The sequence below is a fragment of the Salmo trutta genome, chromosome 24 (genome assembly GCF_901001165.1).
Source record: "Salmo trutta chromosome 24, fSalTru1.1, whole genome shotgun sequence".
Classification (NCBI taxonomy): domain Eukaryota; kingdom Metazoa; phylum Chordata; class Actinopteri; order Salmoniformes; family Salmonidae; genus Salmo; species Salmo trutta.
Genome location: NC_042980.1, coordinates 26,163,902 through 26,180,839, shown reverse-complemented (window position 1 = coordinate 26,180,839; position 16,938 = coordinate 26,163,902). Strand labels below are relative to the sequence as shown.

The window sequence follows — 16,938 nt, the reverse complement described above, 5'->3', positions numbered from 1 at the left end:
TAAATTTGATGCATGCCAGCAAAGCCACAACACAACACTAAACAACACATTAATTGCACCATAACGGTGACAAACGGTGCCCACAAACGGTTAGGGCCTACATAAAGCTCTCCCCAGAGCAGAGTTTTCTTTTCAGCACCATAGGGTGAATCCTTACCACCGCTACACCTGGCTAGAGCCTAGTCTGGCAGCAAAACAGTTCATTTAGCCTCATTTACTTACTTTTTTTAAAACCTAGCTGATATGGCTGACTTGCTTAAACAAATGTGGTTTCTACTGACAATTGAGATGTACAAACTATGGCATAAGGGAACGATGAGCAGATAAGAGGCAATACGTCATTTTGATTAAGACAATGAGCAAGCTTAGACGGGCGTAGTCCATATAACTATTTGTTCAGCTCTTTTGAAATGTACAGTGACAGAATTCAGAACAGTATTCTCCCTGTACACCAAGTCAGAACCGTAAGAAAAATAAAGGGGGCATATAGACAGACAATGAAAGCTCTTGCAATATTCGATGATGACATTTCACTAAAACAGGCTATAGGCTACATGTGCACCACCAAGTCAGAACAGTATGCTAAATTATGAGGGGGAAAGGGACCAAATTATTATGGTGAGGCACATGGCCTACTAACAGCTTACTACACAACATATATTACTTAGCTACAGTATACAGATCTCCCTGGCATATTATATAATTTCTGCAGCAGCATATAATACATTTTTGGACTCACTGTTGTGCTTTGCTCACTTGAACAGGAAGGTGGTGCAGTGATCCTTCTTGTGGGCAAATTTTGTCAAGAACTTTGTCATCAAAATCTGGCATTCTCTGAATCTAAGGTGCTTTCAAGACAACTAGGAACTCTGAAAAAAACAAGATTGAATCATGACGTCAGTTATCTTCAGGTCGGAGCTCTAGAAAGAGGCCCAAGTTCCCAACTTGGAATTCTGAGTTGGATGACCGTTCAAAAAAATTTTCCCCAGTCGGAGCATGTTTTTTTCAGAGTTCCCAGTAGTCTTGAACTCACTAAAGTCTGACATTTCCCAGTTCCGAGTTTCAGTTGTTTTGAATGCGGCAGAAGTCATGCTGGATTGACAGCATGGCCAATGTATTCAACCTTTTCAGGCCATGTTGTTACGTGTGGATGTTTATCCTTTTCAGCTTGGAAAAGAGACCCTTAAACCCAGTCTTGGACCACACATCCTCTCCACCGAATAGCAGGCAGGAGAAGCAAAATAGTGATTGCTTTGCAACGCTTGCAGTTAGCCACTGATTCCTGCCAAACCACTCATTGTTGAATTTGCGATTTTCAACTTGTTATGTAATGTTCAGATGAGCACCGATACGTTTTATATATAATTTCTCTTATATATAATTTCATATGACAAGGATTGAAAAGCTTTTGCCAGTAGATTGTCAATGCGATTCATGATGACTACTTGTCTATCTTGCTAGCTAAGATTTTCAAAGTATGATGTTGACATCAGTCCAATCAAAGCTACAGTAGATATAATGTGATTTCATCTGTGGCCAATGACCTTGAGCCTTCTTGGATGGGCACCTCTAATGGAAATCTATGGCAGAACTTTATAGCTTTCCCTGTAGATTTTGGGGTGAAATAGTGTCCCCATGAGTGACAGAACACTGAGCCAATCACAGCGCAACTAGAGAAGTTTACCAACCCCTACACTCTGTATTTTCCGCTGGCTGCCCCACCACCACAGACAGCACTTAGCTAGGCTGAAACACCTGCAATTTGGAGCTGACCATGTTTGTATGCGGCTTTATTAACTCAATAAAAACATTTTACAAACGGATATGTGACACGTATTAATGCTAAAATAATTTGCAAGACAGAAAATAAAATGTTTATGTCTGCCCCACCTGCCCTGAATGTGGCCACTGGTTGCTTTGTAGCTATGCATGAGCTAGTACTCCATCGTTTCCACTAGCTTCTAAAGCCACAAAGTCAGAATTGGCTGCACAATTAGCTTTTTGGTCTTAATTTAGGGTTAGGCATAAGGTTAGCAGTGTGGTTAAGGTTAGGTTTAAAATCTAATTTTAAGAAGATAAATTGTATAAATGGGCAGAGTTTATGACTGTGGCTATAGAAGCTAAGAGCCTTCTACATTGCTAGCTAGCACACTAAAGTTAACACACAATCACATCAAGCAGCTGAAATTACAGCAAACTATGTGCATTTTCGTTTGTTTCACCTTTGTTTCTTTCTATTGCCATTTCTTAGAAATGATCCATTATAATGATCCTGATAAATTAATTCACATGGCTCAGAAGCTGTCAGTCTTGTCATATTTATTCTCTATGCATGGTATTGTGGAGTTCGTAAAAAAAACTGCACAGGTCAGAGGCAAACAAGGTTCAGACAAACCCCAACTGTTTAAACCAAATGCTAGCCTAGTAGCATGGGGAAATATTGTTTAGATGCTTTTTTCCAGGGGAGATGTAAGTTTCTGAATTGGCTGTGAGACAGTGGATCCGCATTGTGAATTCGAATAGAACTGTTAACAGGGATGGTGGTGAATAACTAAATCCTTACTATTAACCAATCAGCATCCAGGAACCAAAAAGCCCGTTTTATAATAGGCCAGGGGGGTATTCATTCCGCCGATTCTGTTGCAAAACGCTTCTTAAAGGAAGCAAACGGAGCGAATCAGGGAGGGACCTACCTGAATTTGTCCAATAGAAATCCTCGTTTCAGTTGCAACTGTTAGCCGGAATGAATACAGCCCAGCTCTCGTCCTCCTGACCTAGTGAGAGACAGCTCTGTAAACTTTGATTCGATTAAGATTTGGGCAAGATTTTGACAGAATGGGACACGCGCACTGCTGTACCGTGCTCCTTATAGTATTCCTTGCGCTACAGCAAGCTGCTGGATTTTGGCACTTCGATGTCTTTCCATCAAGTTTCAAAACTCAAAACAAAGTGCCAAACAATAGCACTCCGCCGGTTCTTATAGGTGAGCAGATTTCTATTTCTTGATTAGTTTGCTGTGATAGGCCTATTACAACATGTTATATCTCATGGAATTCAATGTATGTTTTATATGATTGTAATAGGCTATCCGTTTGCTTTCTTGTATACTGAAAGTCCAACATGTATTTCACAAGACAGGTCGATTCTCTATCTAGAACTAGAAGCAAGTTCCAGGCAGTTTTCTACGGTTTCCACGAGGATTGTAGGTCCTTGAACTAATAGATGTTGGTGTGAATGTTAATTAAATCATATGGTCCTGGCTGGGTCAGGGATATACAGTGGTGAGATAAAGTTTGTGAAACCTTTAGCATTTTTGGTATTTCTGCTAAAATTTGACAAAATGTGATCAGACCTTCATATAAGTTCTAGTAATAGATAGTGAACCTGGTTTAAACAACACAATAATTGAACTTTTTTCATTTATTTCTTGAGTAAATTGATCCCCAACATTCAATTTCTTTGTCGGAAAAAGTATGTGAACCTCTAGATTAGTCATTGCAATAAAGTGTATTAAAGTTGTCCGAAGTTTAGTACAGTATATGTCCAAAAGTATGTGGACACACCTTCAAATTAGTGGAGACGTCTATTTCAGCCGCAACTCGTTCCTGACATGCAATACCGACACAAAAAGATCCCACCTTGTCTAGCGTATTTTCTTTTGTCGACATTTGGAAAGTTAAACTAAAATGTTTGTTGCCATCAGGCAGTCATATTTTTTATCCGACATGTACTTTACTCGCATAAAAAGGTTTGATGGAAACGTAGTTTGTGTCACCCTTAAAGGAGGACGTTTTTCAGCCGGAGTAATAATGCTCGTTTACACATGCAGTTTTATAACCGGTCTGATTTATAAATCTCAATATTTTTGTACATGCGCAGACATTTCAGAAATGGTTCATGCAGATATTTAGTATGAAATTTACACAATGTTTATATATGAGGCCCCTTGCTTCTAACATTTGACAACTTTTTTTTTTACCAGTGCCTGGGACTGCAGGAAACCAGCTTGAAGCCAAGATTGACAAGCCAAGCCGTGTGCATTGGATGTGCTACAAAAAAACAGATTACTTTTTCACACTTTGGATTGACCTGAATATGTTCATGCCAATTGGGATTAACTGTTGGATTGATAATATAAGGTGAGGGGAGAATGAATAGTGTCGTAATAATTCTGTTTAGATCTTATGATTAATTCAATCATTTTAACTCTACACTTAGGGAGCATTTCCTAATGGTTCATTGTTGTATCAATAAATAATGCACAGTAATAGAAGAACAAAGCATACAACCACAACTCTATTTTCACTAGTTTGATTTTGAGTCAAATCAAATCAAATTTTATTAGTCACATGCGCCGAATAGAACAGGTCCTAACAGTGAAATGCTTACTTATGAGCCCCTAACCAACAAAGCAGTTTAAAAAATACAGATAAGAATAAGAAATAAAAGTAACAAGTATTTAAAGAGCAGCAGTAAAATAACAATAGCGAGACTATATACAGGGGGGTACTGGTACAGAGTCAATGTACAGGGGCACTTGTTAGTTGAGGTAATATGTACATGTAGGTAGAGTTATTAAAGTGACTATGAATAGATGATAACAACAGAGAGTAGCAGCGGTGTAAAAAAGGAGGAGGGCAATGCAAATAGTCTGGGTAGCCGTTTGATTAGGTGTTCAGGAGTCTTATGGCTTGGGGGTAGAAGCTGTTTAGAAGTCTCTTGGACCTAGACTTGGCGTTCCGGTACCGCTTGCAGTGCGGTAGCAGAGAGAACAGTCTATGATTAGGGTGGCTGGAGTCTTCAACCATTTTTAGGGCCTTCCTCTGACACCACCTGGTATAGAGGTCCTGGATGGCAGGAAGCTTGGCCCCAGTAATGGCAATGCGAACGGCCCAGTACCTCTGTAATGCCTTGCGGTCAGGGGCCGAGCAGTTGCCATACCAGGCAGTGATGCAACTGGTCAGAATGCTCTCGATGGTGCAGCTGTAGAACCTTTTGAGGATCTGAGGACCCATGCCAAATCTTTTCACTCTCCTGAGAGGGAATAGGTTTTGCCATGCCCTCTTCGACTGTCTTGGTGTGCTTGGACCATGTTAGTTTGTTGGTGATGTGGACACCAAGGAACTTGAAGCGCTCAAGAAGCTCCACTGCAGCCCCGTCGATGAGAATGGGGGTGTGCTTGATCCTCTTTTTCCTGTAGTCCACAATCTTCTCCTTTGTCTTGATCATGTTGAGGGAGAGGTTGTTGTCCTGGCACCACATAGCCAGGTCTCTAACCTCCTCCCTATAGGCTGTTGTCATCGGCAAACTTAAAACTCTCAACCTGTTCCATTACAACCCCGTCGATGAGAATGGGGGCGTGCTCGGTCGTCCTTTTCCTGTAGTCCACAATCATGTGATTAGGTGATCAGGCCTACCACTGTTGTGTCATCGGCAAACTTGATGATGGTGTTGGAGTTGTGCCTGGCCGTGCAGTCATGAGTGAACAGGGCGTACATGAGGGGACTGAGCACGCACCCCTGAGGGGCCCCTGTGTTGAGGATCAGCGTGGCGGATGTGTTGTTACCTGCCCTTACTACCTGGGGGCGGCCTGTCAGGAAGTCCAGGATCCAGTTGCACAGGGAGGTGTTTAATCCCAGGGTCCTTAGCTTATTGATGAGCTTTGAGGGCACTATGAGCTGAGCTGTAGTCAATGAATAGCATTCTCACATAGGTGTTCCTTTTGTCCAGGTGGGAAAGGGCGGTGTTGAGTGCAATAGAGATTCCATCATCTGTAAATCTGTTGGGGCGGTATGCAAATTGGAGTGGGTTTCTGGGATAATGGTGTTGATGTGAGCCATGACCAGCCTTTCAAAGCACTTCATAGCTACAGATGTGAGTGCTACGCGTCGGTAGTCATTTAGGCAGGTTACCTTAGTGTTCTTGGGCACAGGCACTATGGTGGTCTGCTTAAAACATGTTGGTATTACAGATTCGGACAGGGTGAGGTTGAAGTTGTCAGTGAAGACACTTGCCAGTTGGTCAGCGCATGCTCGCAGTACACATCCTGGTAATCCATCTGGCCCTGCGGCCTTGTGAATGTTGACCTGTTTAAAAGGTCTTACTCACATCGGCTGCGGAGAGCATGATCACAGTCTTCCGGAACAGCTGGTGCTCTCATGCATGTTTCAGTGTTATTTGCCTCGAAGTGAGCATAGAAGTAGTTTAGCTCGTCTGGTAGGTTTGTGTCACTGGGCAGCTCTCGGCTGTGCTTCCCTTTGTAGTCTGTAATGGTTTGCAAACCCTGCCACGTCCGACGAGCTCGAATCTATCTTAGTCCTGTATTGACGCTATGCCTGTTTGATGGTTCGTCGGAGTACATAACGGGATTTCTTTAAAGCTTCCGGGTTAGAGTCCCGCTCCTTGAAAGCGGCAGCTGTAGCCTTTAGCTCAGTGCGGATGTTGCCTGTAATCCATGGCTTCTGGTTGGGGTATGTACGTACGGTCACTGTGGGGACGACGTCATCAATGCACTTATTGATGAAGTGCCATCAGTCATTGGCTTCATCAATGCCATCGGAGGAATCTCTGAACATATTCCAGCCCGTGCTACCAAAACAGTCATGTAGCTTAGCATCTGCTTCATCTGACCACTTTTTTTTATTTATCTAGTCACTGGTACTTCCTGCTTTAATTTTTGCTTGTAAGCAGGAATCAGGAGGATGGAATTATGGTCAGATTTGCCAAATGGAGGGCGAGGGAGAGCTTTGTATATGTCTCTTTGTGTGGAGTAAAGGTGGTCCAGAGTTTTTTTCCCTCTGGTTGCACATTTAACATGCTGATAGAAATTTGGTAAAACGGATTTAAGTTTCCCTGCATTAAAGTCCCCGGCTACTAGGAGCTCCGCCTCTGGGTGAGCGTTTTCTTGTTTGCTTATGGCGGAATACAGCTCATTCAATGCTGTCTTAGTGCCAGCCACTGACTGTGGTGGTATGTAAACAGCTGCGGAAAATGTCCCGTTGGTAGTTTAATCTTCCGCGTAGGTCATCTATTTTATTGTCCAAAGATTGCACATTTGCTAGCAGAATGGAAGGAAGTGGGGGTTTATTCGATCGCCTACAAATTCTCAGAAAGCCGCCTGCACTCCAGCCCCTTTTTCTCCGCCTCCTCTTCACGCAAATCACGGAGATCTGGGCCTGTTCCCGAGAGAGCAGTATATCGTTGGCGTCGGCCTCGTCAGACTCGTTAAAGGAAAAAAAGGATTCTGCCAGACCTTGGTGAGTAATCGCAGTCCTGATGTCCAGAAGTTATTTTCGGTCATAAGAGACGGTAGTGGCAACGTTATGTACAAAATAAGTTACAAACAACGCAAATAAACGAACAATAAAACACAATCGGTTGGTGGCACGTGAAACGTCTTCCTTCTCCGGCACCATCTTTCTTCACTGTCCTCAGCATTTTAGTGGTTGGGTTCATTTCCTTATGCAATAACATTATGTACCTACTGCATATTTCTTGCTACAGAATTGTATACAATAGGACAACTCGCAAGTCATCCAATTCTGCAGGGGTGTCTGTGAGAGTGCCTGGTTTTGGACAGACATATACTGTTGAGTTCTTGGACAACCACAAGCTGTCAGGTGAGAACAACCATAATGAGGCCATCTTTTCCTATGTTTTCTTTTTGATTATGATTTAATTGAATGAAATATCTTCTTTTCCAGGTTATTTTAATAATATGGTTACACATTTGGTCAACATGGGATATGTCCGCAATGAGGCTGTCCGAGCAGCACCATATGACTTCAGAGTAGCTCCGAGTAGGTGTCATCATGGACACACACACACACACACACACCATCCAACTGACAATCACTTTCCTGTACGGAAAGTGCAACTCACTCATTGTTTGTGCACACATGCTTACACATAATGTGACTGCTCCTATTTGTCTCACCTTATCAGACGAGCAGGAGGAATACTTTGCACGACTGAAGAAGCTGATTGAGGATATGTACGAGCAGTATCAACAACCACTTTACATCCTGGGCCACAGCATGGGAAGCAATTATGTCCTCTACTTCTTATATCAGCAGACCCAGGCTTGGAAAGACCAATACATCAAAGGCTTCATTTCACTTGGAGCACCCTGGGGTGGGGCTGTCAAGACCCTTCGAGTACTAGCATCAGGTACTGTGTCACAATTTGGTGGACAGATTGAACAACCTCACCCATAGTAGAAACATAATATACTTGAGAGAACCTGATAACCGGGTTGAAGTAGATTACATTGACCGTAATCACTTCATATTGCAAAATCGTTTTACTTGCAGGGTGAAATAATTAATTTCTTTCCCGGTACGGGACTTCCTATATGTGCACACACTTGCACCAAAAACATTTATGGGCCTAATCATAGAATTACATTAGAATCCCTGTTAATTCAATAGAATCTCTTTGGCCCTAGTGGTAAAGATTTGTAATTTAACTTTTAAAATGTATTACTGGACCTTTTTATTGTGGCATAAACAACACAACCAGTTATGTTTTTATCTGATTGTTTGACAATCACTTAAGGGCTCCTTTACTAGGCTACCTGCATACGTTCATCCACTCGCAACATATTTCTAGCCTCCAAACAGTGGTGAATGGAAAGAGACATCTGTTACACCAAAAAGTGCCCCCACTATTTATTTTGCCAGCACGCCGTACCGTACCGCCTTGCCCATGTCTTCATTTTCTTGAAAGGGTGGTCGGTCAGGTTTGTCTGGATTACTTCGGCGAGTCACACATTGGCTGGAGATTGCCAAGAGAAAATTATTGATATTGAATGATAACAATTGTCTCCGCAGGTGAAAATCTTGGCATCCCAATGGTGTCCAACATCAAGATCCGGGAGCAGCAGCGGATGACCACCACAAACCCCTGGATGCTTCCATTTGAAGAGGCCTGGCCTGCAGACCATGTATTCATCTCCACGCCATCATTCAACTATACCCGCCAGGACTACCAGCGCTTCTTTAAAGACATTGACTTTGAAGATGGCTGGTTCATGTGGGAAGACACCAGAAACTTGACAGCTGGTCTGTCCCCTCCTGGTGTTGAGATGTACTGCTTCTATGGTGTGGGGCTGCCCACACCGGTTACCTATATTTATGACGACCAGTTCCCAAATGCAGACCCTGTAGACTATGTGTATGCTGATGGGGATGATACAGTGGACAGTCTTAGCCTCGGTCTTTGTAAACGCTGGAGAGGGAAGCAAGTACAGCCTGTCCATGTCAAGGAATTCAGGTCTATGCCCCACATGGAAATAGTATTAAATAGGAAGGTGATCAATGTGGTCCAGAGTATTCTGGAGGGAAGGTATGGTGAAGAGGATTCTACATTGATGAACTGATGAACGTCCCATTGATTCCCCACTCATGCAAGATCAGGCCCAGCCGGACCATCCTCCCAAATCTACACTGTAAGCTTTTGGGGAGAAAATGATTCACTCTCCCAATATACATACCATTACTGATGCCAGTAGGTTAGCTACGGAGGTGGACTTATACACATTGTACAAACCATTAGAAACACCTGCTCTTTCCATGACAGACTGACCAGGTGAATCCAGGTGAAAGCTATGATTTCTTATTGATGTTACTTCCAAGTTCAATCAGTGTAGATGAAGGGGAGGATACAGGTTATAGAAGGATTTTTAAGCCTTGAGACAATTACCACCCCATAATATTATTTGCGCCTCTACCTGATGGAAACTAAAAGTGTAATGGCTGTGCTCAATGTAATGGCACTTACAAATGTAGACCCTTCAAACACCCTGAAACAGGGAAACGGATCCCAATCAAAGGTGTTATCATGTGCTCCACTAAGGCAGTTATTTGTGTTATAAATTTTCCTGGTGGTAAAAATTGTGGGTAAAACAAAGCACAAATTAAAAGTAAGAATCTTGGAGCATCGTAGCACCATTAGGTGCAAAAACTAGACGTACCCAGTTGTGGCCCACTTTTTGGAAGCGAACCACTATTTCGTCCCTTCGTGAAATCGCCATCAAACATGTCACCCTCCCTAGGAGAGGGGGTGACCTCGACAATTTATTGTTAAAACGAGAGGCCACCTGGATCTTTAATTTAAAGACCCCCTCTCGCTCCCTTCGGTGTCAATGTAGACTTTGATTTGAAGCCATTCTTGTGATTGTGATTTTCCTATTCATTGTAAATGTTTATAGGCCTATGTAGCCAAATTGTATCTATGACTGTATGTTACCCATTCATGCTTTTTATATATTCTATTTATATCTGTAAATGAACCAATGAAATCAAGCCACACCCAGCCATGATTAGACACCTGTGTGTCCTTTGAAACTATATAAACTAGTGATCCTCAGTGTTTGTCATTATACCCTGATGAAGACATTGCATCTGAGCTCCTAGACTGTGCGGCTCTCCTGTTTTTTTTCCAAAGTTCACCTTCCAACAGGACAACGACCCTAAGCACACAGCCAAGATAACGCAGGAGTGGCTTCTGGACAAGTCTCTGAATGTCATTGAGTGGCCCAACCAGAGCCCGGACTTGAACATCTCTGGAGAGACCTGAAAATAGCTGTACAGCGACGCTCCCTATGGAACCTGACAGAGCTTGAGAGGATCCTCAGAGAAGAATGGGAGAAACTCCCCAATACCGGTGTGCCAAGCTTGTAGCGTCATACCCAAGAAGATTCAAGGCTGCAATTGCTGCCAAAGGTGCTTCAACAAAGTACTGAGTAAAGTGTCTGAATACTTACATAAATGTGATATTACCGTTTTAAATTGAATACATTTGCAAATGTTAACCTGTTTTTGGTTTGTCAGTATCAGTGGTGTAAAGTACTTAAGTTAAAATACTTTCAAGTACTAAAGTTTTTTTGGGTATCTGTACTTTCTATATCTGACAACTTTTACTTCACTACATTACTAAAGAAAACAATGTACATTTTACTCCATACATTTTCCCTGACACTCAAAAGTACGCGTTACATTTCAAATGCTAAGCAGGACAGGAAAATGGTCCAATTCACACATTTATCAAGAGAACATCCCTGGTGTTACGGCTGTCGTAGAGAGGGGACCAAAGCGCAGCGTGGTAAGTGTTCATTATCTTTATATAACAATGAAAACACTAGAACAAAGAAAACAAACCGAATAGCCAAACAGTTCCGTCAGGTAACGAAAGACAAAACAGAAAATAACTACACACAAAACTTAAGTGGGAAAAGGCTGCCTAAGTATGATTCCTAATCAGAGACAACGATAGACAGCTGCCTCTGGTTAGGAACCATACTCAGCCCAACACAAAGAAATACAAAACAAAGAATGCCCACCCCACACCCTGACTTAACAAAATAGAGAAATAAACCGTCTCTCTCAGGTCAGGGCGTGACAGTACCCCCCCCCCCCCCCCCAAGGTGCGGACTCCCGGCCGCAAACCTGAACCTATAGGGGAGGGTTCGGGGCGTAGCCCCCACACCGCCCGCTGATCCCCCCGCTTCTGTGTCGCCGGAGGAACCAGACCGTGGATCATCGCCGGAGGCTCTGAACTGCCGACCGCCGCTGAAGACTCCGGGCCACAGGCCGTCTCAGGAGGCTCCGGACTGGGGAGCGTTGCTGGAGGCTCCGGAGTGGGGAGCGTTGTTGCAGGCTCCGTGCCATGGATCATCACTACAGGTTCCGCGCCATGGATCATCACTGGAGGCTTTGTGCCATGGATCATCTCTACAGGCGCCGGGCCATGGATCATCCCTACAGGCCTCTTGCCATGGATTATCCCTATAGGCTCCGGGCCATGGATTATCACTGGAGGCTTCGTGCCATGGATCATCCCTACAGGCGCCGGGCCATGGATCATTACTACAGGCTCCGGGCCATGGATCATCACTGGAGGTTTCGTGCCATGGATCATCACTGGAGGCTTCGGACCATAGATCATCCCTGGAGGCTTCCTACGTGGAGCTGGAACCGGTCTCACCAGACTGGGGAGATGCACAGGAGACTGGGTGTGCAGAGCAGGCACAGGGTATACTGGGCCGTGGAGGCACACTGGAGGTCTGGAGCTTAGGGCTGGCACAACCCGTCCTGGCTGGATGTTTAATTTAGCCCCGCAAGGGCGGAGCGCTGGCACAGGATGAACTGGTTTGTGCTGGAGAACGGGGGGTACGGTGCGTAGAGCTGGCGCAGGATAACCTGGGCCGAAGAGACGCACTGGAGACCAGGAACGCTGAGCCCGCACACTTCTTCCTGGCTGACGGCCAACTCTAGCACGGCAGCGGTGAGCTTGCACCAAGCGCACCGGGCTGTGAGTGCGCACTGGCGACACAGTGCGCATCACCGCATAACACGGTGCTTGCTCGGTCACTCGCTCCCCACGGTAAGCACGGGGAGTTGGCTCAGGTCTCAACCCCGACTTTGCCAATCTCCCCGTGTGCCCCCCCCCAAAAATGTGGGGGGCCGCTGCCTCTCGGGCTTCCGTTGTTGCCGTGCTTGTTCCTCCCAGTATGGCCGTTCCGCTTTCGCTGCCTCTATCTCCTCTTGCGGACGGCGATACTCCCCAGGCCTTGTCCAGGGTCCTGCCGCATCCAGGATTTCCTCCCAGGTCCAGTCCTCCTGACCACGCTGCTTGGTCCTTTGGTGGTGGGTAGTTCTGTTACGGCTGTCGTAGAGAGGGGACCAAAGCGCAGCGTGGTAAGTGTTCATTATCTTTATTTAACAATGAAAATACTAGAACAACGAAAACAAACCAAATAGCCAAACAGTTCCGTCAGGTAACGAAAGACAAAACAGAAAATAACTACACACAAAACACACAGGTGGGAAAAGGCTGCCTAAGTATGATTCCTAATCAGAGACAACGATAGACAGCTGCCTCTGATTAGGAACCATACTCGGCCCAACACAAAGAAATACAAAACATAGGATGCCCACCCCACACCCTGACCTAACAAAATAGAGAAATAAACCGTCTCTCTCAGGTCAGGGCGTGACACCTGGTCATCTCTGCTGCCTCTGAAATGCTTTGTTTGTAAATTCTCTGAGTGTTTGAGTGTGCCCCTGGCTATCCGTAAAAAAAATTTAAAAACTAGAAAATTGTGCCATCTGTTTTGCTTAATATAAGGAATGTGAAAGGATTTATACTTGTACTTTAACTACTTAAGTATATTTTAGCAATTTAATTTACTTTTGATACTCAAGTATATTTAAAACCAGATACTTTTTGACTTTTGACTTTCACTTTACTTGAGTCATTTTCTATTAAGATATCTTTACTTTTACTCAAGTATGACAATTGGGTACTTTTCCACCACTGGTCACTATGGAGTTGTGTGTAGATTGATAAGGAGGAAAAAACACTATTTAATCCATTTTAGGATGAGGCTGTAACGTAACAAAATGTGGAAAAAGTCAATGGGTCTGAATACTTTCTGAATACACTGCATGTGCACTCATCCTAACGGTGATTGATGTGTAATATGCATTTTGCCTTGTTTCATTATGTTTATATTTTCCTCTCAGCATGATAGGACATAAAAAATGTCTTTGAAGATGCGCTCTATTCATGTACTTCTACTGAGCCATTTTACTTTATGTTCGTATTCTTATCTTGTATTATTTCTTATTGTTGTTGCATTGTCGGGAAGGAACCTGCAAGTAAGCATTTCATTGGACCATGTATACCATGAGTATCCCGTTCATACGACTAGTAGAACTTGAAACTTGTTCGTCCATTCATGTCCATAACTGAGATGTATAATTTCCTTCGGTACATTTGTTCTCTGAGCTTATTGATGGACAAATCTGAAGATTTTTTTTTTTTAATCGGCCAAAGCATGTCTACAATGTGAGTTTCTGATATTGTACTATAGTCTTTGGACACATGGGGTTACTGTTTTTTACATGAATCTAGTTGTGTAAATACGTGTTCAATTGATCAGCTCTTAATCATTTTTGGTACAGAAATTGACTGGACATACAGTATATAGTGCCTTCAGAAAGTATTCATACTCCTTGACTTATTCCACATTTTGTGGAATACATTTTAAAGTCTGAATTCAAAATGGATTACATTTTTTTTTAAATTGCACCCATCTACACACTACCCCATAATGAAAGTGAAAACGTGTTTTTAGACATTTTATTCACACCCGAGTCAATACTTTGTTGAAGCACCTTTGGCTGTGATAACAGCTTTGAGTCGTCTTAGGTATGTCTGTATCAGCTTTGCACATCTGGATTTGGGGATTTTCTCCCATTCTTCCTTGCAGATTTTCTCAAGCTCTTTTAAGTTACATGGGGAACAGCAATCTTCAAGTCTTTCCACATATTTTCAATGGGATTCAAGTCTGGGCTTTGGCTGGGCCACTCAAGGACTTTCACATTATTGTTCTGAATTCATTCCAACATTATTTTGGCTGTATGCTTGGGGTCATTGTCTTGTTGGAACGTAAATATTCACTCCCAGTCTAAGGTTGTTTGCACTCTGAAGCAGGTTCTTATCAAGGATTTGCTTGTACTTGACTCCATTTATTGTTCCCTCTATCTTTACCAGTCTCCCAGTCCCTGCCACTGAAAAGCATCCCCATCGCCTGATGCTGCCACCACTATGCTCAAGGGTAGAGTTGGTGTTAAACGGGTGATGAGCTGTGCCGGGTTTTCTCCAGACATAGCGCTTTGTATTCAGGCCAAATAGGGAAAATAAATTCTAATCAGACCACTAATTATTTTGCCTTATGCTCTTTCATGTTCGTTTTTGCAAAGTGCAGGCGTGCTGTTGTGCCTTTTTCTCAGGAGTGGCTTCCGTCTGGCCACTCTACCATAAAGCCCAGATTGGTGAAGTGCTGTAGAGACTTATCCTTCTGTAAGGTTCTACCATCTCAGCTAAGGAACTCTGTAGTTCAGCTAGAGTGGTCATTGGGTTCTTGGTCACCTCCCTGACCAAGGTCCTTCTTGCCCAGTTGCTCAGCTCTAGGCAGAGTCTGGGTAGTTACATCTTTTTTCAATTTCCCAATGATTTGCTCTTGGAAACTTTCAACACTCTAGAAACTGTTTTAGGGAAGGGAAAGGGGATACCTAGTCAGTTGCACACCTGAATGTATTCACCCAAAATGTGTCTTCCGCTTTTCACCCAACCTTCTGAATCAGAGAGGTGTGTAGGGCTGCCTTAATCGATATCATCGGCGCCCAGGGAGCAGTTGTTGTTGGAGGTTAACAGCCTTGCTCAAGGGCGGAATGGCAGATTTTTCCACGTTGCCGGCTCGGGGATTTGAACCAGCGACCTTTTGGTTACTGGCCCAATGCTCTTGACTGCTAGGCTACCTGCCACCCGGGTGTATATACTATATACACTGAACAAAAATATAAACTCAACATGTAAAGTGTTGGTCCCATGTTTCATGAGCTGAAATAAAAGATCTCTGACATTTTTCATACGCACAAAAAGCTTTTTCTCTCTCCAATTTTTGGCACAAATTTGTTTATATCCCTGTTAGTGAGCATTTCTCATTTGCCAAGATAATCCATCCACCTGACAGGTGTGGCGTATCAAGAAGCTGATTAAACGGCATGATCATTACACATGTGCACCTTGTGCTGGGGACTATAGAAGGCCACTCTAAAATGTGCAGTTTATCACACAACACAATGCCACAGATGTCTCTAGTTTTGAGGGAGTGTGCAATTGGCATGCTGACTGCAGGAATGTCCACCAGAACTATTGCCAGAGATCTGAATGTTAATTTCTCTACCAAAAGCCACCTCCAACATTGTTTTAGAGAATTTGGCAGTACGTCCAACCGGCCTTACAACTGCAGACCACGTGTAACCACGCCAGCCCAGGGCCTCCACATCCGGCTTCTTCACCTGCGGGATCGACAGACCAGCCACCCGGATAGCAGACGAAACTGTGGGTTTGCGCAACTGAAGAATTTCTGCAGAAACTGTCAGAAACTGACTCAGGAAAGCTCATCTGCGTGCTCGCCGTTCTCACCAGGGTCTTGACCTGACTGCAGTTTGGCATCATAACTGACTTCAGTGGGCAAATGCTCACCTTCGATGGCCACTGGCACACTGGAGAAGTTAATCTGTGAAGATGGCAGACAGCATGTATGGCGTTGTGAGGGCGAGTGGTTAGGTAATGTCAACATTGTGAACAGAGTGCCCCATGGTTGCGGTGGGGTTATGGTATGGGCAGGCATAAGCTATGGACAACAAACACAATTACATTTTATCTATGGCAATTTGAATGCACAGAGATACCGTGACAAGATTCAAAAGCCCATTGTCATGTCATTCATTCGCCGCCATCACCTCATGTTTCAGCATGATAATGCATGGCCCATGTCACAAGGATCTGTACACAATTCCTGGAAGCTGAAAATGTCCCAGTTTTTCATGGCCTGCATACTCACCAGACATGTCACACATTGAGGATGTTTGGGATGCTCTGGATTGACGTGTACGACAGCGTGTTCCAGTTCCTGCCAATATCCAGAAACTTTGCACAGCCATTGAAGAGGAGTGAGACAACATTTCACAGGCCACAATCAACGGTATGATCAACTCTATGCATTGGAGCTGTATGAGACAAATTGTGGTCACACCAGATACTGACTGGTTTTCTGATCCACTCCCATACCATTTCATAAGGTATCGGTGACCAACAGATTAATATCTGTATTCCCAGTCATGTGAAATCCATAGATTATGGCCGAAATAATTTATTAAAATTGACTGATTTCCTGATATGAACTGTAACTCAGTAAAATCTTTGCGTTTATATTTTTGTTTATATTTGGTGTTTTCTTTCTAAATCTTGTCCAAATTGGCCACAGGTGGATTCTAATCAAGTTGTAGCAACATCTCAAGGATGATCAAAGGAAATTGGATGCACCTGAGCTCAATTTGGGTGTCATAGCAAAGGGATGTGAAT

At 43.6% G+C, this 16,938-nt stretch overlaps 1 protein-coding gene across 1 annotated transcript; it reads left to right on the top strand.

Moving 5' to 3' along the window:
* The first annotated feature begins 2,747 nt into the window (after window positions 1-2,747).
* Window positions 2,748-10,368, top strand: LOC115160988 (phosphatidylcholine-sterol acyltransferase). Its single transcript, XM_029711616.1, has 6 exons — window positions 2,748-2,983; window positions 3,983-4,139; window positions 7,504-7,619; window positions 7,704-7,799; window positions 7,945-8,169; window positions 8,832-10,368. Exons 1-6 carry the CDS (start codon window positions 2,836-2,838, stop codon window positions 9,377-9,379), a joined length of 1,290 nt encoding a protein of 429 aa, XP_029567476.1. The 5' UTR covers window positions 2,748-2,835; the 3' UTR covers window positions 9,380-10,368.
* The last annotated feature ends 6,570 nt before the right edge of the window (window positions 10,369-16,938 follow it).

What these genes read in the sequence shown, in the direction of transcription:
- LOC115160988 (XM_029711616.1), top strand. Translation starts at nt 2,836, where the DNA reads ATGGGACACGCGCACTGCTGTACCGTGCTCCTTATAGTATTCCTTGCG. An exon ending in CACTCCGCCGGTTCTTATAG is followed by an intron (nt 2,984 to 3,982) that starts GTGAGCAGATTT and finishes TTTTTTTACCAG; the next exon opens with TGCCTGGGACTGCAGGAAAC. An exon ending in TGACTTCAGAGTAGCTCCGA is followed by an intron (nt 7,800 to 7,944) that starts GTAGGTGTCATC and finishes TCACCTTATCAG; the next exon opens with ACGAGCAGGAGGAATACTTT.